The sequence below is a fragment of the Sebastes umbrosus genome, chromosome 1 (genome assembly GCF_015220745.1).
Source record: "Sebastes umbrosus isolate fSebUmb1 chromosome 1, fSebUmb1.pri, whole genome shotgun sequence".
NCBI lineage: Eukaryota > Metazoa > Chordata > Actinopteri > Perciformes > Sebastidae > Sebastes > Sebastes umbrosus.
Genome location: NC_051269.1, coordinates 7,921,303 through 7,945,616, shown reverse-complemented (window position 1 = coordinate 7,945,616; position 24,314 = coordinate 7,921,303). Strand labels below are relative to the sequence as shown.

At 41.8% G+C, this 24,314-nt stretch overlaps 2 protein-coding genes across 3 annotated transcripts in view; one reads left to right on the top strand and one right to left on the bottom strand.

Annotated features, from left to right (window-relative positions):
- Positions 1-24,314, top strand: part of LOC119486943 (ral GTPase-activating protein subunit beta-like) — a 592,951-nt gene that overhangs the window by 488,996 nt on the left and 79,641 nt on the right. The window lies entirely within an intron of this gene.
- On the bottom strand, positions 16,796-19,069 carry LOC119487003 (tripartite motif-containing protein 16-like). The gene has a single exon (XM_037767607.1). It carries the CDS (start codon positions 19,007-19,009, stop codon positions 17,123-17,125), a length of 1,887 nt encoding a protein of 628 aa, XP_037623535.1. The 5' UTR covers positions 19,010-19,069; the 3' UTR covers positions 16,796-17,122.

The following is a 24,314-nucleotide window of genomic DNA, read 5'->3' as shown; positions in this document are numbered from 1 at the left end:
GAGAGGCATCATTATACGTATAATGACATTTAATGTCTACAGTCTGGCTTCAATTCATCTGCGTCTCCAGTTTCCCCTGCCTCGGTGCCTCCATAATGTGCGTACGCACGGGTCAAAGTTTCCGTACCGGTGCGCACATTCTCCCGTCAAGTTTGTTTTTATAGATCACAACTGTTGCGTGGGAAGTGGCGTACGCACATTTCAGGCCCCGTTTTGTGCGTACGCAACGGTTATAAATGAGACCCCAGGGGCCTCATGTATAAAAGACTGCGCAGCTTTCACACTGGAAGATGGCGTACTCACAAAATTGGAAAAGTACGTACGCACAGAAATTTCCACATGTATAAAACCGTGCGTACGCCTGTTCCTGCGTACCTTTCCTTTATACATCCCACTTGACGTGAAATTGAGCGCAGCTGCACGTGCCACTTGGTCCGCCTTGTCTCCTCCCATTAATAACTATGCAAATGACTATAAACACGCTCCATGCTGTCACTTATTGTCCAAATAACGACGGCAAATCGCGCTGGAAAAGGAACAAAAAAGAAGAATTTCACAGAGTGTGAAATTGAAGTGTTTGTTACTGAGGTGGAAGCTAGAAAACATATTTTATTTGATGGTCTTTCATCAGGAATCAGTAACAAACGCAACGTCTCCACAGCAGCTGACCGTGCGCTCCCGAAGGCTCCCGAAGGCTCCCGAGGGCTCCCAAGGGCTCCCGAAGGCTTCCGAAGGCGCACGATCAGCTGCGCCCCGTGCCTCGACTGCTGAGAGGCGCCGGTCTGGCCGCGTCCTCACTAAATATATACTATACGCTGTGCTGGAGTCACAGAGAGAGATTGTCAATACAATGAAGGATAAAATATATATATGCAACGAATTAAAAAGAATGAATGATGGTGGGATAAGTCATATATTAAAAGATCTTGTTAAAAAAATGTTTGTCTCAACTCACCTCGTTGCTTTACATTCTGTGTATCTCATCCAAACGGCGCCGTATAGCTGCTGCATTTGGCTCATTGTTAGGTGTGCCAGGGTCCGGTTCATCCATCTGTAGCTCCTCTGGAGCACAGACACAGCATGTTGGTCTGCCACATTGTGCAGCACGTGATTTTGTTTTTGGCACGGTGGATAAGTCATGCCATCTCTGGGAAATTAGTTTAAATGTGTTTTTGTTGTGCCTCTCTGATGTTAAACATTATGCGCAAACTAATAAAGAAATATGTGGGGTTTTTTTGGATCCCACATCATAAATAAAGCTCAGTAAGTTGAGTGGAAAAAATATTTTTACACATTTAGCGAGTTTCAGTACTTTGTAGTTTGACACTGCCAGATGACAGAGTTTGGAGGACGGCCCGCACATTCTCACGACTGGTCTAGAGTTTGCGGCACGGTCCGCACATTCTCACGTCACGTTGATTTTTATACATCCCGGCGTGTACGTGAAACACAGCGTACGCAACATTTTAGTACGTACGCACCGTTTATACATGAGGCCCCAGGACATTTTCCGTTAAGTTAACCATCAGGGGGACAGGGAGAGGGACGCAATTGCGGACCAGGGTCCTCATGTATAAAAGACTGCGCAGCTTTCACACTGGAAGATGGCGTACTAACAAAATTGGAAAAGTACGTAAGCACAGAAATTTCCACATGTATAAAACCGTGCGTACGCCTGTTCCTGCGTACCTTTCCTTTATACATCTCAATGAACGTGAAATTGAGCGCAGCTGCACGTGCCACTTGGTCCGCCTTGTCTCCTCCCATTAATAACTATGCAAATGACTATAAACACGCTCCATGCTGTCACCTATTGTCCAAATAACGATGGCAAATCGCGCTGGAAAAGGAACAAAAGGAAGAACGGTCAGCTGCGCCCGAGCCTCGACTGCTGAGGGGCGGCGGTCTGGCCGTGTCCTCACTAATGCTGTGCTGTGAGTCACAGAGAGAGATTGTCAATACAATGAAGAATATATATGCAATGAATTAAAAAGAATGAATGAGGTTCTTGGTGGGATAAGTTATATATTAAAAGACCTTGTTGAAAAATAAATGTTTGTCTCAACTCACCTCGTTGCTTTACATTCTGTGTGTTGCATCTAAACGGCGCTGTAAAGCTGCTGCTTTTGGCTCATTGTTAGGTGTGCCAGGGTCCGGTTCATCCATCTGTAGCTCCTCTGGAGCACAGACACAGCATGTTGGTCTGCCACATTGTGCAGCACGTGATTTTGGTTTTGACACGGTGGTTAAGGCATGTCATCTCTGGGACATAGGTTTAAATGTGTTTTTGTTGTGCCTCTCTGATGTTAAACATTATGCGCAAACTAATGAAGAAATATGTGGGGTTTTTTTGGATCCCACATCATAAATAAAGCTCAGTAAGTTGAGTGGAAAAAATATTTTTACGCATTTAGCGAGTTTCAGTACTTTGTAGTTTGACACTGCCAGATGACAGAGTTTGGAGGACGGCCCGCACATTTTCACGACTGGTCTAGAATTTACGGCACGGTCCGCACATTCTCACGTCACGTTGACTTTTATACATCCCGGCGTGAGCGTGAAACACAGCGTACGCAACATTTTAGTACATGCGCACCGTTTATACATGAGGCCGCAGGGGAATCTTAAAGTTACTCATGAAGGATAACCACAAAAATCGCAAGCGATTCAAAGGGAGAGGGGAAACACCAAATGAAAACAGGCCTAAAGGAAGGCTCCCTACACTCAATATAACTTGAAAAGACTAAAACTAAAACACCGCTATCGAGCAGCTGACTAGAACAGAGATCCTGCAGGTCCTTTCAGCTGTCAGCATTCCCACGCATTTTCAGCAGGAAATGCATTTTCTAGTTAGTATTATTAGACTGCAAATCAGCCATGTTATGATGAATAATAGTAGAGACAGGACTGTACAAAAGCCCCTTTACACGCTTTCAGATGATTGGTGTGAATGCATAGTGAAAACGTCGGGGAGCGCACGGACACGTGAATGGGGTGTATTACTGTGAGATCGCTGTCACACTTTTTTTATGTAAAGTAAATGGTTAATGGTAAATGGACTTGCATTTATATAGCACTTTTCTAGTCTTCAGACCACTCAAAGCGCTTTACAATACATGTCAGCATTCACACACACATTCACACACTGATGGCAGAGGCTGCCATGCAAGGTGCCAACTAGGATCTAATCTAAATACTCGGTCACACACCGATGGCTAATTTAGGATTAAGTGTCTTGCTCATGGAGACATCGACATGTGACCGGAGCAGCCGGGGATCGAACCGTCGACCTTACGATCGGTGGGTTTAACTGCTTTTGACCTGTTAATCAGGGAAAACCTCCTCGCTGGCGTGCTTCTATACATGGCCTTAAATACAGATCAATAAGATCACTTCCTGAACAGATTTCACAATCAGCAGATGGATTTATTAGTTTAGCTTTTGAAATCATGTTAAAATTACATAAACAAACTGCACCAGAGTCCGCATGGAGGCGGACCGAGACCCACCTTTTCAGTTAACCAAACGGGTTATGAGTGAAAGCAACCTTATCGACCTGTTTCACTAGCAACAGGACTGAATGGAGAGAGAAAAAAAGCAGCAGAAGCAATTGATGATGATTTTCTCCTTTAGTTGTGCCGATATCACGGCTAGTTAGCAATACAACCACTTTAACTGTGATTAGAGGTTACTGGTGACCAAGAAATGTATCCAGCGTTACCTCTGTCAGTTTTACTGCTATTGGTTGTCATTCTATCTATTTAAATACATCTATCACACAGGTCTGTTCATACAGGTATTTAGGGGTCCACATCGACAACACTCTCAGCTGGAAGGTACATGTTGGAAACCTCTGCTCCAAACTTCAACTTTATACGCAGACTCAGGTTCTATGGAGTGGAGCAGAAGATCATGTCACTTTTCTACCGGGCTGTCTTGGAAAGCATTATTAGATATGGCATCACGGCATGGTACGGTCAGGGTCGGCGCCAGAGTGTTAGAGGCGGACGGGCAATCAGCTTTGACAGGGGGGGCATTTTTATTTCACCTCAGATAGCCTTTATTAAGTGTATCTTTAACATTATCATGTTTCATGAAAGAAATAAATTGACAGAGAGGTGTATACATACTGCCACTTACAGACTGGAGCTGAAGACATAACCACCTCAAAGATGGGTTAGTAGTACTTAATATGTTATCTTCCTACGGTCGTACCTTTTTTTTTTCTATCAGAAAACACACGTTTTATTTGTGATATTTACTGGAAATAACATACGATATGGCCAAGAGCAAGTAGGTTGTTGTCTAGTGATCTTCTCCAGCCAGCTGCCACCTTATTATGGTTTCTGTTTTGAAATGAGGAGGTACTGGAGGCTACAGATAACTCCTCAGGCACGCCCTGAGTCTTGCTCGTGCCAGGGTCAAAATGTGCACACACACGGGTGCCAAGATAAAGTAAACAGGGAGTTAAACAACACATTAATCTAACAGTCTGACTGATTTCTTCATAACTATAATTTAAATTAATAAAGACTAAATGTGGATGTTTCACTCACCAGTTGTTTGAGGGGGCACAGTGACCTTTTTAGATGCTGGGTACGGTAACCTGACCGTGCAGTTGAGGTCACAGATTTCTTGCCTGGTGCAGACTGCTATGAAGATTATGGGGGTCAAAAACCACCCTCCCCTCCAGATGCTTTATGAGCAGTCTGTCATCAGACAGGCACAGAAAACTGTGTCAGACCCAACTCACATCTTACATCAGGAGTACCAACTTTTACCTTCCGGCAGGAGATATAGAGTCCCACGGAGCAGATTGAACCGTTACAAACATTCATTCTTGCCGATGTCGATTAAACCTTTCAACAATTCGTAACATAAAGCTGCAGTGCAATATGTTAAATAGGGAGAGTGCAATATGTTGCATCTGTGTAATATTGGGGTATTGTATGTGCAATATGGACAAGCCGGTAGACGGTGCAGTGCACTACCTCGGTGCAATACCTGCCATGGTGTGTGTTTTAGTATCTGCCGTTATGGACGTGGACTGTGTTTGTGTTGAAACATCTGTTTCTGTGAAACTGTTTCCCTGTCTTGTGTGGAATCGTTTATTATTGTTGTTGATGTTGTTTTAATTTAGTGTTTGTAACTGCAGTTGGACGGAGTATATACAATTAAAGTATATCTTATCTTATCTTATCTTGTCATGAAGGCATGGGGGTTAAGTTTTGACCCTGAAGTTACCATTCTCCTTATATTTGTTTTTCAAGCTTTTAAAAAGTGCCCTTTAAAGATAGAGGTAAATAAAATCATGTCTGTGATCTTCTGACATCTGATCTAATCAGCTTGAACTCACCTTGGAAATCATCACGAGTCATAAAATAAGTTTTCTGCAACGTTTTGGAATATTTAACGCCTAATTTGCGGCCATTTTGGAAAATGGCCAAATTGGCAGCGCCCCGATATCTATATCTTTTCATAACATATAAACCTACATCTGTGCCAAATTTAATTACTGATGCACGTTCAATCACATGACAACAATACGGCCGTTTGCTGTCCTTCACACCATGCAACGTCTTCTACTAGAGGTCAAGAGGTCAGACGATCTCCATTAAGCTCACTGCAGTGTCTGAACTACTGTCCATCGGTCACATGTTCTACAGAAATCTCTGGATCAAAATGAGCATTCACAGTAATGACAGCGATGACGAGGTTCAGGAACGCTAGTTCAGCATCTGACTGTGATATGGCTCAGTGTCCTGATGACATTCATGTCCTTCAGACTAACAGCTAGATGTGAAAGCTTGGCTTGGACTTTGACTGAATGAGTTCAGGCTGTCAGATTGGTGGATTAACATCCTCAGACCACTTTAAAACTGAGCACTCCTGACCTCTTGTGGTCCAAGTCGGCGCTTTCTGAGAGAATCTCCAAGTGTTCAGCAGTCAATATGCGGAGACAGAAGCACTTTCAAACACAAGAAATGACTGTTTAATGACAGCAGGCCTAAAGGAAGGCTCCCTACACTCAATATAACTTGAAAAGACTAAAACTAAAACACCGCTATCGAGCAGCTGACTAGAACAGAGATCCTGCAGGTCCTTTCAGCTGTCAGCATTCCCACGCATTTTCAGCAGGAAATGCATTTTCTAGTTAGTATAATTAGACTGCAAATCAGCCACGTTGTAAGTGTGGCTCCGTCTATTTCTTAAAGATGCCCACTTAAGCTATAGAGTCCAAGCATGTAGTTGACGCGTGTTTCAATAAAACTCCGTAGTCCATGTTCTTCATTTCAACCGTTTACTGAAAATCTTTCTTTAGTCTTCAAATACAAAAATGGTAACAAAATATCAAAAACATAAGCAGTAAAAAAGCAAGAACAGTAATATTAAGCACGGTATATTAAGCACGGTCAAAGACCAGTGTGCTCTCCAGGCTCCATGGCTTCAACTGAATCGTTTAACGAGCACATGCAGCACAATTTAGCTTTCGCCCAATCAGAATACAGGACTGGCTGCAGTCACACTTGGTCCTTATTGAGCACACTGCAGTGAAACTACAGAGTTATTTATCTCAAGCAAATTAAACAAAATGTAAATTAACCACAGATATTTCTACTGAACAAATGGCTCTAACATAACCTGCCCCTAATTGACTAGGCTGTTAGCATATCAATTATCAAACATAAATGCTTCGAGACATTGTCCACTTATACAATACTAATACTAATACTTATACAACAAACTATAAATCCTTTTTTCAGGTTTTAAAGATACATATTTGCTTTAACCTAAACAGATAAATGTCTTTAACTTATTCAGTCTCTTTTGATCTTCACAATGCCTCCTCCAAGAGGCATATCTTAGTTATGGGTCTCTCCAATGTGCTTGTCTTTGTCTGAACACAGACACTGCGGACGGTTCCTTTCGAGTCTGGCATTATCTTGACGATTTTTCCCATTATGAGGCTTGTAAGGCGCTGCTCGGCTAAAGATCTGTTATCAGGCATTTTTAAGTCTTCGTCTTTCAGTGGTAGTCCGATGCAGTAGTGACCATCAACTAGCTGTGTTGATCCTTTCACTGAGTCAAGGAACTGACGGTCCTCCTGTGACATCTCAGTCTTATCATCGTATCCTCTCTCTGGGAAGTCTGCATTGTACAGCTGAGTCAACAGGTTTTCCACATTGGATACTGAAATGCGATTGACTGAGTGACTCACCATTTCTAGGTTGGCTGTAGTGGTGCCTCTGAGTGGACCGTTGATGACCCATCCAAGAGGAGTCTTCACTGCATACGGCCCATCACATCTGCTGTTTATTATCTGCTGGGGCTCCATGGCTTTAAAGGCATCAGTACCAATAAGCAAGCCGACTTCTGCTTCGATATGCGAGATGCGAACTTCATGCAGATAAGGCCATCGATCCACATCTTTCTGAAGAGGAATGTTGTCTTTTTTCACTGGTATACTTGGTTGAGTGAACGCCTGCGGAAGGTCTATGTAATTCTTCCCTTCCAGGCTGCATACTTCCAGATCTGACAGAACGTGAGTGCTCACCTTCTTTTCTGATGCCATAGTAGTGAGTAAGAGTTACGCTTTCCTTCCTCGGAGGTTAAGCTGCTGCCCGGTACAGAAGGTTGCTGTGCTTCCTTGGTCTAAAAGCGCATAGACCTGGATCACCTTGTCACTTCTTTTGGACTTTATTTTCACTGGTACTATGGAAAGTATATTTTCTCCATTACCTGCCCCAGTGTCTCTGCTGCTTTCATGTTCTGTTCCTACGAAGGCGTTTGTGACCGCGTTAGTAGTTTCTGTATTCCTATTTTCATCCTTTTCGGACAGAACTGGGAATTCCTTCACAACATGCAAAATGCTTGGGTGTTTTCCTGAACACTCCTGGCATTGCATTCTCTTACGACAATATTTACTCATGTGACCTGGTGTGAGGCATCCAAAACAGAGTCCTTGTGATGTTAAGAATTTGATTCTGTCTTTGGGAGTCTGTTCTTTTATCTTCTCACAAAACTCCAAGGTGTGGCTTTTATGACAGTACATGCAGGATTTTTGGAAAACATCAGATAGTTTGGCTGAACCATACTTCTTCTCTTGTGGTTGTTGAGCACCACTGTGTCTTCCAGCCGGAGAGACACTTGTAGCAAAACTGATGCTCTTGGGGTTACTTGTCTTAATGTTTATCTTAGGCTTCCCCTTTCCTTCTACGCTGACATCCAAAATATCTCCAAAAAGTGGGTCGTTGCTGACCTTTGCTTGCCAGTTGATGAAATCCACCAGGTCAGAAAACCTGGCTCTTCTTCCTGTTTTTGTTTGGATTTCATATGCTCGATTTCTCCACCGTTCTTTTAGTTTGAAGGGGAGTTTTGAGATGACAGTCTTCATATTGCTAGGGTTGTCCATCTCATCCATGTAATCCACATAACTCATAGTGTTTCGACATCCTATCAGGAACAAAGCATATGCATTTAATGCTTTCCTGTCTTCTGATTTTATCTGAGGCCATTCAAGAGCTTTATTCATCAAGGCTGTGGCAATTCACAGCTCATCTCCATACTGTTGTTGAAGGAGCCTCCTAGCTTCTCTGTAACCTTCATCTGGCCACATGTGTTCACAACTACGAACAAGGTTAAGAGGTTCTCCACTTGTGAACTGCTGCAGGTAGAACAACCTATCTTGTGCACTAGCAGTCTTGTTCTCAATAGTCTCTTCGAATGCCCTTATAAACGAACGGTAGCTGAGTGGATCTCCTGAGAAAGTTGGAACATCTCTCTGTGGCAGTTGTGACATGTTTTGCTGCTTGACTAGCATTTCTGTTATCTCATTCTGGCGCTGCATTATTTTGGAGATGCCATCAGAGGAACCTGCTTGCTGTGAAGGGTCTGGAGGTACTGTTGAACTAGCTGCTCTCTGAGGGGGAGGTACTGCTGACCTGGCTGCTTTAAGAGGCGAAGCTCTGTGATGATCATTAGCAGTCTGAGCTGGGTGCTTTGGGCCTACAGGTGCTGGGAAACTCACTTGTGTCTCACCATCTTCATCTTTAACATACATGTCCTTTAAACCCACTTTGTACTTGCTTTTTGACTCGTAATATTCATTCATGCCATCTTGACCATCTTCATAATCTGCATACACCTTTATTTTGGCGTCTGATGCAGCAATCTTGGCATCTAGCTCCACTTGCTCTTTGCGCGCCTTTAAGCGTGTTTCTTCCATCTCAATGTCTTGACGTTTCTTAAGAAAGGCAGCACGTGCTAACAGCTCTTCCCGCTCTGCCTGCAGCTTCAAACGAGCAGAACTTGCACTGGATGCTTGTGATGCATGGCTAAGCACGGAGCTTCTCTTGGATGTGCGACTGATGACCTCTGAGATGCTATCACTTGGCTTTATGTCATCATCATCCTCATATTTATTGCCATCATCATTCTCTTCTTCAGGATGTCTCTTAATCTTTTCAATCCAGTCCTCTGTTTCCTGAACAAAGTTCTCAAAGTCCACACATTTGGGCATGTACCAGTTACACTGCTCCTCTTCTTTATCTTCGTCTTCTAGAAGAGTTCATATTTCTGCATTAAGCTCTTTAAATTCTCTAAAGAACTTCCAAAAGATAAATAATGCTTCATCTTTAATTATTTCAGCATTAACTTTATCTTTCTTGAGATTTTCAATCTCCCTTCTTTTACGAGTGAGATGAGCCAGCTTGCCTTTTCTTTCATTCTTAAGCCTGTTCAGTTTTTCTTCCACAGCCTTTGCCGTGGGCTTTGACTCCCTCTTCTGGCCGTTTTCTGCAACTTCCATTATCTACGGCGTCACTCTTGCCAAGGTTTAATGCACACAAACTGTCTTGTTTTCTTCAAAACGACAGCTTCTCACTCTTCCACAATATGTCCACAGACGTTTTCAAGAGTTTTAACATGTGCACTTCAAAGAATGACCACTGCAGCTTAGTTGCAAAACGACTTGAGGCTTAATTGAACATGGCTCCAGAATGTAAGGACATTGTAGACTGAAATCTTCATGTACTCACTTTCCTTTAGTGCACAGCGATGAAAATCAACGTGGCTCTTATATCCTTGTTACGTGAAGAATTATGTCCATAATCCACGTCTCTTTACAAGGGGTCCATCCATATGCTTCGTTTCCTTAACGAGCATAGTCTTTGACTAATGTAAGTGTGGCTCCGTCTATTTCTTTAGATGCCCACTTAAGCTATAGAGTCCAAGCATGTAGTTGACGCGTGTTTCAATAAAACTCCGTAGTCCATGTTCTTCATTTCAACCGTTTACTGAAAATCTTTCTTTAGTCTTCAAATACAAAAATGGTAACAAAATATCAAAAACATAAGCAGTAAAAAAGCAAGAACAGTAATATTAAGCACGGTATATTAAGCACGGTCAAAGACTAGTGTGATCTCCAGGCTCCATGGCTTCAACTGAATCGTTTAACGAGCACATGCAGCACAATTTAGCTTTCGCCCAATCAGAATACAGGACTGGCTGCAGTCACACTTGGTCCTTATTGAGCACACTGCAGTGAAACTACAGAGTTATTTATCTCAAGCAAATAAAACAAAATGTAAATTAACCACAGATATTTCTACTGAACAAATGGCTCTAACATGCACATTTTATCTTAAACTATGTTATTCAAATTTAAGGAAATCATTTTGAAAGATGTATGTCACAACTCAAATATGAATTGAGAATTTGTGCTTACATCAATTCCTCAAAGTAAGCATGCGCAAAATATCCAGAAGTGAGGCTCTACTCAGCTGCAGGACAGCGTGACCACTGAGACCATGACGCCTTCTCTGCACCGACGGTGACTGTTTGGCCAGGACGGAGCAATCTGTTTTAATAACTCCATTACAAAATTCATAATTATTATGTAACCCGGGCACTTAGCAGAAACCCAGGCTATTACAACCCGACAACGCCACTCTGGGAATTTCACCCAGAGCATAACCCAACCAAATTACACAAGTTCCTTGATAAAGAGACGGGGCAGAGACGTGAGTTTCAAGTTTCAAAATCAAATAACTTTTATTTAAATTCAAAAATGGTGATTAGTTGCTGCAATGATAAAAGCTGCAAGAGAGGCCAGGCTAGAAAAATAATGTCCTTTATTACAAAAATAGAGTTCAAATGTTTTTAAAAATGACACTACACCACTAACCTTACCAGTACAAGAGGAAGGGTGCCAGGGAAACCCACAGGAGGAATGGAGTGAGGGGAGAGGAAATGCAGAACCGTTCACCACCACCGGTAGTTGGAGAAACACACAGTTACTTCCACTCACACTGCAAGGTAAAGAGCACACAGGGGTTAGGAGGACACAGCAAGCCACATGCAATAACAACCCCAACACAAGAAGAATCCCTCCACCCACTGACCAACCACCTGCAAGGATATAGCAACCCAACCGTCCTGTTAACTGGCAGAGAGCTAGGAATGTTCACTTCCCGATTACCTCCACAACAGCTGGTTTACAGATAAACTAAATAAATGCCCCCTCCACTATTACAGCAAGAAACCTATGTTGGTGTTGGGCCACCACTTTAAACAAAAAGAAAGAAACAAATTAACAAAAGCAAAACACACAAACCACAAATGTAGAAGTTAGAGGTAAACGGGTAAACAGATTATTAAAAATAAATCAACATACAAAAGCCCAATACAACCAAAAATAACTTAATAACCAGAAATAGGAAAAATAAAATAACTAACTAAGGGACAAAAACAGCAGTGGCAACAGAGCTCCTCCTCCGCCACCTACAGCCAACTACGTCACACAGGAAGCACCAGTTTCCTCGTTCCTCGAGCCGCAAGTTACGGTGACCAAACAATTGGCTCACGTGTGATCCTCCAGCACGCCAACGCACACACACCGTATCCTACGCTCTTCATATAAAGCTGCACGAGCGTCGCGGGGGGGAGCTGAGACTGCAAACGGCACCTTAGTCTGATGTTCATCTCCCTCAACAGCAGTAACAGGACAGAACAGAGTGAGCTGAGCCTCCGCTTGGCCACCAACTGCTCCCTTTAAGGGGCTGCTAGACTAGGGGAGTGATCAAGGTGTCAACCGTTCTCAGTCTCAGTGATTAAGGGGTGTGGCGACGGGGGAAAGATCACCAATGACAATTAGTTGCAACTTTGACGTGATCTGTTGGGGGTCTTGGGAATGCATATCGCCTAGCTCACTAGCTATAGAGTGCTACAGGAATGAGTCCTAAAGCCCGGATATGAGTTAGCATTTTAGCACATTAGAGATAGCTAGAATCAGATTCTCATGTGCAAGATGCAAGTAAAATCATATCTAAATTTAGTCCTCGCTGCTAACCTCTGGAACAGCTTACCTTTTCATATCAACAGCTCAGACAAACAGAATAGTTGAAGTCGCTGCTGAACCTCTTTTTGCTGGCGTTTCTTTAAGTTAATTTTCTGTTGAGCTGCAACTCCTTTACTGCTATTATGTGCACATTATTACCTCCTTCAAGGCCCGAGGTTATGTTTTCATCAGCGTTGGTTTGTCTGTTAGCAGGATTACTCCAAAAGTTTGTGATGAATTTGAATGAATTGTTTTGGAGGGGTGGAGTGTAGCACAATGAACAACCCATTAGATTTTGGTGGCGATCCGGATCATCATCCAGATTCAGGATTTTCTTATAAGAATTCCAATCAGCCTGAGCATTAAGACCACAGGGTATAACACATGCGCAGTGTAGCTGATGACACGTTGATGACGCGTGACCCCGCCTTCTTCCTTCTGAGAGCAGAGAGATACGTGTGTGGATGTGTGGCGAGACATCGAGGTGCGACGGGAGCTGCTGGCCGTCCGCGGTGAGAAAGAAAAAAAGCGGTAGATGACGGGATGAGAGACGACGTAGTGTAACGTTATACAGACATAACAAGGCTGCTGAATGAGAGAGGCATCCGCCGATACGTTACACGGAAACACACCGTGTTAATAACAAGCCGACCACCTCACGGTACCGCCAGCTGTGAGCTGTGATCTGTTTTTAAAATCAGGCACCTTGGCGGAGGTCTGCGCTCTCCAAGGGCCATTCTAGTGTTTATTGTTTTTACTCTGTTCTTATTGTTGCTTGCTTTGTATTCATTGTCATCATGTACATGTTCAGCACTGAGAGAGAGAGAGGGAGAGAGAGAGAGAGAGAGAGAGAGAGAGAGAGAGAGAGAGAGAGAGATGGATAGTGACCTTTCATTCATTCCAGGATCAAAAACAGGAAGATTGTGAAATGCCATAAACCTAAGATGGTAAAAGGTGAGGGTCAACCAAGACCTACACACTACCAAGACCTACACACTACCAAGACCTACACACTACCCAGACCTACACACTACCCAGACCTACACACTACCAAGACATACACACTATCAAGACCTACACACTACCCAGACCTACACACTACCAAGACCTACACACTACCAAGACCTACACACTACCAAGACCTACACACTACCAAGACCTACACACTACCCAGACCTACACACTACCCAGACCTACACACTACCAAGACATACACACTATCAAGACCTACACACTACCCAGACCTACACACTACCAAGACCTACACACTACCAAGACCTACACACTACCAAGGCCTACACACTACCAAGACCTACACACTACCAAGACCTACACACTACCAAGGCCTACACACTACCAAGACCTACACACTACCGAGACCTACACACTACCCAGACACCCTAAAGACACCCTAATAATTAAAGACACAGATGTGAGTTCTTTTTTTGTTATCAAGTTTCCTCTATAAAACCTCCCTGGTCAAGACCTGTACAGCATCACTTGGGGTAATACAATATATTGTATTAACAAGTTTAGATTCAAGGAAAGACAGAGGTTCTGTAGGACATCTGAAGCTCAAATGTGTCCACCATTTTCAGTCGTCATCAGCCTGACAACCCACAGTAGTCATCATGGTAAAAAAGTGTTATTAAGTTTTCTCAAAGTCTGGTGTTTTATGGAGAAAAAAAGCCTGAACTACAGGATTCTCTCTATTATTGTAGATTTGTTAAAAAGGAAAAGTAGTAGGAAGAAATTCCCCAAACTTCCAGTTATCTAACAGCATTTTAAGCATGGGCTTTTTTCTTTGCTCAGATAATGAAACGAAGAAGCTCTTTCACCCCAACAGATATGTGTTTGAGGCTTTGGTGCTCTGAACAAACTGGAAAAGGAGAACACTACATAGACTTGACTCTTTCTATGTTGTTGTCTTTAGTCAAAGAGTGTTAAACTGAATCAAAAACCAACATCTCTGCCGACACCAACGACAAACAGACGCGAGTGTCAGAAACAACTTTATATACAGCTTTGCCACACACACACACACACACACACACACACACACACACACACACACACACACACACACACACACACACACACGAAGCATCCTATTGGACGATTGCATCCTTCAGTAATCAGGCCGTCATCTGTGTCAGCTGTAGCTCCACCTGTCTTCATTCTGGAAGTAATCAGTGTCGTCTGGTGATCCACCTCATTGTGGCTCTTGTAATGCATCTTACACAAAAATCCAAGAGATTTGATCAATACACACTTTAAATCAATCTCATGTATTGCAACGAACAAAATAAATGCACACAAAGAAAGAGATGTAAATATCTAAAGAAAGAGATGTAGAGTCCATGTGGCAAGACGGTTTCGTTCATGTATCCAAAACAGTTTAAAAAGCCATAAATCCACATCAGTTGTTGTGTTTAAAGCTGCATGATACGGTTTGAATAAAGAACAAACAATAGTCCCGTTTGTGTGCTCTCCAGGTTGCTCAGAGAATCACCAAAGCACCACAGCTGTGGTTATACAGAGGAGACAACAAGCCCAGTGAAAATAAAACGTTCTGAACACGGTCTAGAAACAAGTGTTGAGCGTATCGTCAGAGGAATAATACGAGCTGAAGTGGAGAAAAAGAGCGTTCTTCTATCAGTATGTGGGGAAAGAAGTTGGAATTTGTATTCAATATATGAACTTGTGATTGTGTTCAATAACTATGATAACAAAATCCTCATGTCACAACTAATAAGTTATGTGACCTTTTAGTTTTAATCTTTTTTTTAGATTGTTTTTAAACAGAGACTGACTGACTCTAAACATGAACACTGGACTTTGTGGTGTTTCAGGAGGAAAACTGCCTCAGTTATTCTCTCCTAGTCACATTTACTCCATCAGCTTTGTATGATACCCTGGAAAAAAGACAAGAAAAGACTTAGTTCATTCTTGTTTATTGATTATAGAAACCTTCAGTTTGTTCACACATCCCATCAGTAAAGTCTGCTAAATGACTCTTGTTCAATGATTTCACGTACAGATTCATTTTCATCCACACCATCAGTTTGTTTGAGCAGAATCTCAGCGATGTAACAGAGAATAATGATTTCCTTATTGATTATGATCATGATAATTACAGTTTCATTAAACATCTTAGGATCTCGTTTGTACGTCGATCTGGACGACAACATTTAGTCTGCCCAACAAATAAATGTGATTCTAGATATCTTTACAAAAAGTGGTGAGAACAGAATATCTATGATAAGAAATAAATCACTAGACCTTCCTTTAAGACCCGTGCAGTGGAAGAGAAACAACAACACACACACACACACACATATATATATACATATATATATATATATATATATATATATACATATACATATACACATACATATATATATATGTATATATATATATATACATATACATATATATATATATATATACATGTATATATATGTATATATATATATATATACATATATATATATATATATATATATATACATGTATATATATGTATATATATATATATATATATATACACATATATATATATATATATATATACATGTATATATATATATATATACATGTATATATATGTATATATATATATATATGTATACAAATATTCATCAAACATTTAGAGCACAGAGAAGTTTACAAAGTAGAGCCCATAATGTTTGATTGACAGCTGATCTCTGTGCAGTGAAGACATGAAAAGAACAAGACTCAGTCTAAAGCGAGTATCTGTCTGGACCGTATCTGGTCAGGATGTGAATTTGTGGCTAAATTGTTACACAAATAATCAGTGGTCATGTCTATCATGTTTTGTGAACAGTTTTTTCCACTTATATCTTAATGTTTGATTGAAAGACAACTTATAATGAAGCAAATTGCATTCAGTAATAGTAAATGGTAACATGTACTAGTCAGTATATTATACATTTTATACAAGGTGTAAATGTATCATCATGACATACAGTCTGCAGGTTAAAAGTATTTCAGCTTTTTATTAAAGCATGTGTATCAAAAGCATTCATCATATAAGTGGTGTGTAACAATATATACATACTTACAAAGTTGATGTCATCACTGATGTTGTTGCTGCGTGTTTATTCCTAGATGGAGTGTTGATGGAGCAGCTACAATGTTAGCATAGCCTGGCACTGATCGATCCGGACTCCGTTCAGAAAACAAGCATTTTAAAAGTTGTTTGCTTGCTGTGTTACGGACAGACCCGACAAAGCATGAATTCAGTCTTTTTACAAATCAACATCATAATGTCGTTATTTCGGCATCATTTTGATCCGTTTATTGATATTAAATCACAGCACAGTGTGTTTATTTTGGGTTCATACCGCAGTAGCGACGTGTGGCTTGCTAATGTGCTTCCTGCTTGGTGTGAATGCACGGTGGTAACACAATACGAAGCACAACGTAACGTAACTTAAACTACTATAAACAATAGCACATGCACAACAACAGCACGATGTAATGATTCAATGAACCGCTGACACAATCCCCAGAAAACATAAACACTGAACTGTTCTCCAGCTTTTCATTTAGAAAGAGCAACAACCAATGAGGAACCTGCAACAGTCGCTGATGAATCCTGTAACTTCATCACTCAGTCAGTCAGGCAGTGACACACTTTAGTGTTTGTAGGGCTGGTCCTCTGCGGTCCAGACACAAATCAGCTCTGCAGCAACAATGATGGACACCAGAGAAGTTTAAGAGTTAAAACACTGAATTTAACCCTTAAATGACTTCTGTCTATTTCAGTTTACACAACTCAGCAGTGTCATCACAATAATAAAGCCAAAGTCCAGCATAGAGAGGCTCAGTGAATGTGGTCTGGACTCTGTGGAGGAGAGTCATGGTTTCAGAGACGCTGTAGAAGGACAGAATACCTGCACTGTGATCCAGGTACACTCCTACTCTGGAGGACGGAGGACCTGAGACGGGGGTTTGGACTTTGTTGTACAAAAATATATAACTGTTTTGGTTACAAACTAACGCCCAAGATTTATCATTGTGTCCAAAGTAATGTTCATTCGACCCCCCCCCTGCTCTCCTGATACTCTTGTATGTGACTGCTACATGAACTCCTGTCCCTCTCCTCTCCACCTCCCAGTAACAACGTCCAGTCAGACTCTCTCTACTCAGGACCTGACGACAATAGTCAGTGAATCTGTCTGGGTGACTAGAATAAGACTGTTGTTGACTCATAAATGTTGCTTTTCTGTTCCCCTCAGATAATAACAGCCATGTGTATGCTGTGTTTGGATCCAGTGTGATTTCTCGTGAATATTGTAAGAATCCAGCTCTGGTCTTGGGCTCTGGTTGTGACAGTAAAACATCCACTTCAGTCACTGTCTGTGAGATGTTTGTCCATTTCTCTCTCAGAACGTCCTGTAGTTTATCTCTGACTTCTGACACAGCCGCCATCACGTCCTCAAAGTAGCTCAGAGGACGGATATTGATGCTGGATGTAGATTCAGTGAGTGGTGACAGTGAGGGGTAGTTAAGAAGAAACTGGTTGTGATCCTCTGTGTGTGACAGCAGCTTCATCTCAGCGTCTCTCCTCTTCAGCTCAGTGATCTCCTGCTCCAGCTTCTCCTGAAGCTCTTTGACTCGACTCACTTCACTTTTCTGCTGGGATCTGACCTGCTGCTTCACATCACAGCTTCTTTTCTCCATGAGACGGATCAGCTCGGTGAAGATCTTCTCACTGTCCTCCACTGCTTTATCAGCGGAGCGATTGACGGCCTCCACCTCCTGTTGGAGCAGCTTCACATCTTTCTCTCTGTCCTGGATCCTCTGCTGGATGTTGAGTCGACTCACCTCCAGCTCTCTCTGCCTCTCGGTCCTTTCTGCTGCAGCTGAGACGGTGTCGTGGCCTTTATGTTCATCCACAGAGCAGAGATAACAGATACACTGCTGATCGGTACGACAGAACATCTTCATCACCTCGTCGTGACGAGAGCAGATGTTCTCCTGGAGCTTCTTGGAGGGCTCCACCAGCTTGTGTTTCTTTAATTGAGCTACATCGTAATGCAGCTGGAGGTGTTTCTCACAGTAAGAGACCAGGCACACCAGACAGGACTTGAAGGCTTTCAGTTTCCTCCCAGTGCAGACATCACAGGCCACATCTTCAGGTCCAGCATAGCAGTGATCAGCAGGAGCAGCTTGGAGTCCAGTCTTCTTCAGTTCCTCCACTAAAACTGCTAACATGGTGTTTTTCAGCAGGGCAGGCCTCTGTGTGAAGGTCTGCCTACACTGAGGGCAGCTGTAGATCTTCTTCTCATCCTCTCCATCCCAGAAGCTTTTAATACAGTTCATGCAGTAGCTGTGTCCACAGGAAGTAGTCACCGGATCCTTCAGTACATCCAGACAGATCGAACAAGAGATTGCTTCCTGGTCCAGCTGAACTCCTTTCTGCGCCATTTCACCTCTCAGTAGCAACGACTGTCTGAGTTTCACTTCCTGAGAACCGACACTAGTTTGAGCTCTGATGTAATCATCATGTGTTATGTTGGTTACACCCACCTTCAAACTGTCGATCTGAAGGGGAGGGAACAAGGAAATAAGAGGACCGAGTGTAGCAGTCTGTGTTTGAGAGCAGGAAGAGGAGGGAGGAGTTATCAAGCTATGAATCATTCCAGGACGAGGAGCAGCACGACTGACTACGTCCCAAATCACATACTTTTCCTTTTTACTTCTAGCACACTGCAGCTGCCCTTACAAAGTACGTACTGTTGCATGCAGTATGAATACAATAAATCTGCTGTGCAGAGGATTGTGGGTCAGAACAGCCAGAAAAGCATGCTGGCTTTCATACTGTAAAATGTGACCAGATGTAGTGGGACATCCTGGTATTTTTGGCACACTGCATTTGACATACTATGTATTGGGACATAAGAAATCTTTTTTTCTGTCATACTAAGTAGTATGGTAGTATGGGTTTTGGAACGCACAGTATGTTTCGTCATTTACAAACGGAGCCTCGGTTCAAACCTGCTCCACATTTGAAAACATTTCAGTTTTCAGCTGTAAAATATTTCTTGGCTCCTCAGGCTTTGGTGATGGCTCCACATTTCTCATAAACTCTTCCTCACCCGGGACAGGAACCCGGTGTGGGCAACGGACCGCTGTACGGGCAGCCGTTTACAGACAGGCTAGTGACACATTACACACACTCCTGAGGCTGCAGAGATTGTTTTTAAGAAATCTCATAAGCCATTGTTTTACTGCTTAATTTTTCATTTTACATAAGAAAGTAGAGATAAGTAACCTAAGCAACTAGTGTAGTAATAATAATAATAATAATTTATATAACACTTGTCAAACTTAAGTACAAAGTTCTTTCCAGATTAAAAGATTTACAGAAAAGAAATGAAAAATAAATCTAAATCTCATGTAACAGCGGGGCAGCTAAGCTGAAATATTCATAACAATTGTGCATTTTGCAATAAAAGCAACAAATTAAGCACAGATGTAGGGTTATATGTCACGAAAAGATATAGATATCGGGGCGCTGCCAATTCGGCCCCTGACGGACGCGGCAGCCACTTTCCAAAACGTTGCAGAAAACTGATTTTACGACTCTTGATGATTTCCAAGGTGCGTTCAAGCTGAAGAGATCAGATGTCAGAAGATCACAGAAATTATTTTTTTACCTCCTCATTTTTTAAGGGTACTTTTTAAAAGCTTTTAACCTGAGAAAAACGTGAAAACCAAATAAAAGGAGCATGGTCACTTCAGGGTCAAACTTCACCCCCATGCCTTCATGGTAGAATGACGACCAATAAAGCAGGAAAACTGACAGAGATAACGCTGGATACTTTTATTGGTCACCAGTAACCTCTAATCACAGTTAAAGTGATGCTGAACTTTGGGTTGTATTGCTAGCAGTAAAACTGACAGAGATGACATGAGAACTTTTTAGTTGGAGTAAGCACTTCAGGTTCATATGACAATGTTTTATTTTTGCAATGGCCTTCAAATCTGAGCAAAGGAGCTGATATTTGTCCGGTCTCTAACCTGTGACCAAGCTGACTTGGTTGAACTTATAAGGAAACTTAGATCAGTCTCCTGTTGAAATACAGGGTTAAAGAGACACACAAGCTTCTCCACCACGGCAAGGTGCCAACTCCAGTAGGATTCATTATTTTGTTTTATTTTTTTGATATGCAATAGCACTTTAAAAACATGTATATACTATTGTATAACAGCAAACGCTGGCCGGGTTACGACATGATACAAGAACTGATGAAGCGGGTTGCTGGAGGCAAAGTTTGACCAAAAGAAATCCAATTAAATATTCCATTGCCATACTCCAGCACATTGTTTACACTTTGGGATCCACAAATTTGAATGTTTTGGACGTGATTAAAGTGCGCACGTTGTTGGTTTGCTTGGTTTTGCGCAGGGTTTCAGACGGAGGGAGAATACAGGTATGTTCAGGCAGGCAGTATGAAAAATAATGTTGCATTGTCAGGGAAAACATAGGGTGGTTCCCCTGAACGTTTGTGAATGAGGGGATAGATGGACTGGTACCACGGGACATTTTTAGAACATTTTCATATTTTTCGTAGGTCTTGCGCTGATCAGCCACCACACTCTAAGAAAAAAAGTCAGAAGAAAAACAGAAAATGTCCTGGAAGAAAATTTCCAGGGGTCTCTTTTATAAAACAGCGCGTAGGATCCATACTAAAAATGTACGTGTGCACAAAAGTCTAAAAATGGCGTGCGGCAAAAAAAAATCAGACTTATAAAACTGTGCGTATGCACACCTGCACGCAATGTTCCCTTTATAAATCACAGTCCACCTGGAAATGTGCGCATGTGGATCCGCCTCATATTCCGCCCTCTACACGCCCACTTTCAACCATAAATGGTCGATGCAAAGCACCTCATGAATGTTTCTGCATGTGAATGAGCCTGTTGATCAGTGGTTCTTTACGGTGAATCACGGCAACTCCCGAGAGGAAGACAAAGAAAAGGAGTTTTTCTGACACAGAGATGGAGGTGTTTGTAGGTGAGGAGGTCTCTGAACACTCGTTCCCTCCTGATTCTCTCATTCACGTCACGTAGTCCTCACAGTGACGGTATATCCACCAGCACCATGCAGCATGTTCCGAGTCTCACCGCTGTGTTCATATCTTTACAGCAATCACACTGATCCATTCACTTAAAATGATCGAGACAATCAGTAATATCCCCCACCTGGATATCATTAGAAAAAAGGAAGTTTGACAGGTGTACACTATTTATATTTATTTATTTATTATTTAAGTTTTTATAGTGAACTTGTCCTGCATTATGATTAGGACTGATAATGATAATGACGATATGGAGAGTAACGATTGTGTGAGAGCTGTCACTGGCTTCATTTACACACTTTGTTAATTTACACAATCCATACTGGTGAAGATGTGCTGTTTGGAGGTGACTGGAGGAAGCAGAGTGGCGCAGCGCGGTGGCGCACTGGAGACAGTCTGATAGTTGCATCGGATAGCCGTTTTCATTTTGTCTATATGTATACTGTATCTGTCCCTATCTAATAAACCATAAATAAATTAATAAGTCATGTCATTGTAACCCACCTGATGAATAAGTATACACTGGACTAGTATAACCTAGATTCGTAGAGAGGAGTAATGAACAGGAATCGGACACCACAATGAGTAAGCAGAACACAGAATTAAGTTTAAGGGGAAATTATTGTATTGACACAGAATAAATTCACAATTACTGCCGACATTCAGTTTTGTTCAGTTTGAAATGTACATTGAACTGGGTGCACCCTAAAAAATAAAAGTAATCCCCAAAATAAAATGTTCAGATCCAATTGTCTTTTGAGGTCCTTCCCCACAGTCCTACCACACTGACAGCAAGGCAGATGAAAGTTGAAAGCGCTCCTCAATCCAGGTGCTCAGCACGGGTAGCTCGCCATCCCCCTCGTCAGGGAGAGATTCCAATCCAAATCCGGAGTTCAAGGGTATCCAGAAAACCTAGCCTGTGTAAAATAACACGGCTTATATAGCAATATATGCAAATCTATCCAAGCTCTTAACTGTACAGTTTAATTTGATCAATATCAACATATAATACAACTTTTCAATGCTTAACCCATGAATGTAGGATAACTGTTGCATCACAATATTAACTTGCATCGTAATATTAACATATGAAATATGTCAACCTCACTATTATTATAAACCACTCAATAGTAAAGTGTAAACAACACTATTAAATGACTATTTAATATGTGAACCCATTTGAGTTGTAGATTATTATGCAAACAACCTACAGTTTAAACATTAAATACTCACTATATGTGAATATTGTGAGTAAGGCAATGTGAATACTTTCCCTGTCACAACACTGACACCTTGCGTTGATGCACACAAGCAGCACAGGGATGAACAGAATCAAGCTAATCTCATAACCCATGAACTTCAGCTACATAATCCCTCTCTGTCCACACAATGTAAATAACACACACATATTACACACACATATCTCTTTCTGCCTCTATCACCAAAGAAATACAAAATATCATTTTAGAATACAGCTCAGTGGCAAAACATTTCACTATGCCAGCTCAGAGCATTTGACTCGTGATGCCATGTGCGGCGGCTGCTTTAATGTTTGGAACGCACCGAGAGAAGAAAAGAATAAAACGATGCTCTCAGATGTTCTCAGGTCGCTTCAATAGGTGACGGAGCTCTTACTGGCTCAGATATAGTTTTACTTCTCTCTGTTCAGTAGTATATCAAGTATAAGTAGTAATAATATCACTCTGTAAATCCAGCTTCTCCGCTGCTCTCTCATCAATCTCCGTGTTTCCCACACTCCACTGCGTCTCTCACCTGAGTGAGGAGGCGGGACTTGGGATGTTTCTTCTTCTTCTTCTTCTCTCGGTTTCTGGCGGATCGCAACCAACTTTAAGGTGCATACCGCCACCTACTGTACAAGAGTGTGTAACATCATGTCATTTGCTCTTTACTCCTACTCTTAACTTCTATCCACCAATCCTGTGTCTCTTAAGAACATTAATAATGCCTTCCTGGTGCCTTCAGCCCCCTCACCCTCTGTTCCCAGTATCCCCATCAGATCCCAGTCCCGTCCCTCCTCTCTGACTTGGTCCTGTAGTCTTTTTCTTTCAGCCTCATACTTTTTACATTGAATTAGGATATGCTGCTCCACATTTTCTTTATCACCACAACCCCCACACTTGTCACTGTTCCTTTTCCCCATTAAAGCCAAAGTGCCATTAAGACCAGTGTGATCCAGTCTGAGTCTTGTTATGATGATTTCTTCCCTTCTGTTCCTTTCTTTATACGTCTTTGTTATGACCGACTTTTGTATTTTGAAATATCTCCTTCCTTTCTGGTCCTCCTCCCATCTTTTCTGCCATATCTCCACTCCTTTCCTTTTAATCACAGCTTTTCCTTCTCCTTTCCCAAGTAAAACTGGTACTGTAATGTCTTTTTGCAGTGAACTTTTTGCTAGTTTATCTGCAAACTCATTTCCTTTCACCCCCTCGTGTGCTGGAACCCAACAGAATAATACATCTATACCCCCTCTGTGTAGTCTTAGCAAGCTATAGTACAATTCAATGATTAGATCTTGCCTTACAGCTTTTGTTGAATGTATACTTTCCAAAACAGCTTTTGAATCCGTGCATATCACCACTCTGTCAGGTCTGACCTCCTCCACCCACTGCATTGCAATGATGATTGCCACTATTTCTGCTGTGTACACTGATACCTGGTCTGAAAGTCTTTTGGAAATAGATATTTTAAATTCTGGAATATATATACCAACTCCCACACACTCCTGTTTATTTTTGGATCCATCTGTATATATTTTGAGATAATTATTATAGCTGTTCCTTAGGTACACACTTGTTTTAACTCCCACTTCATTTACTTGCCATTCCCTTTTCTTTTCAATG

Coding starts and splice junctions, on each gene's coding strand:
- LOC119487003 (XM_037767607.1), bottom strand. CDS start 19,009: ATGATTCATAGCTTGATAACTCCTCCCTCCTCTTCCTGCTCTCAAACA.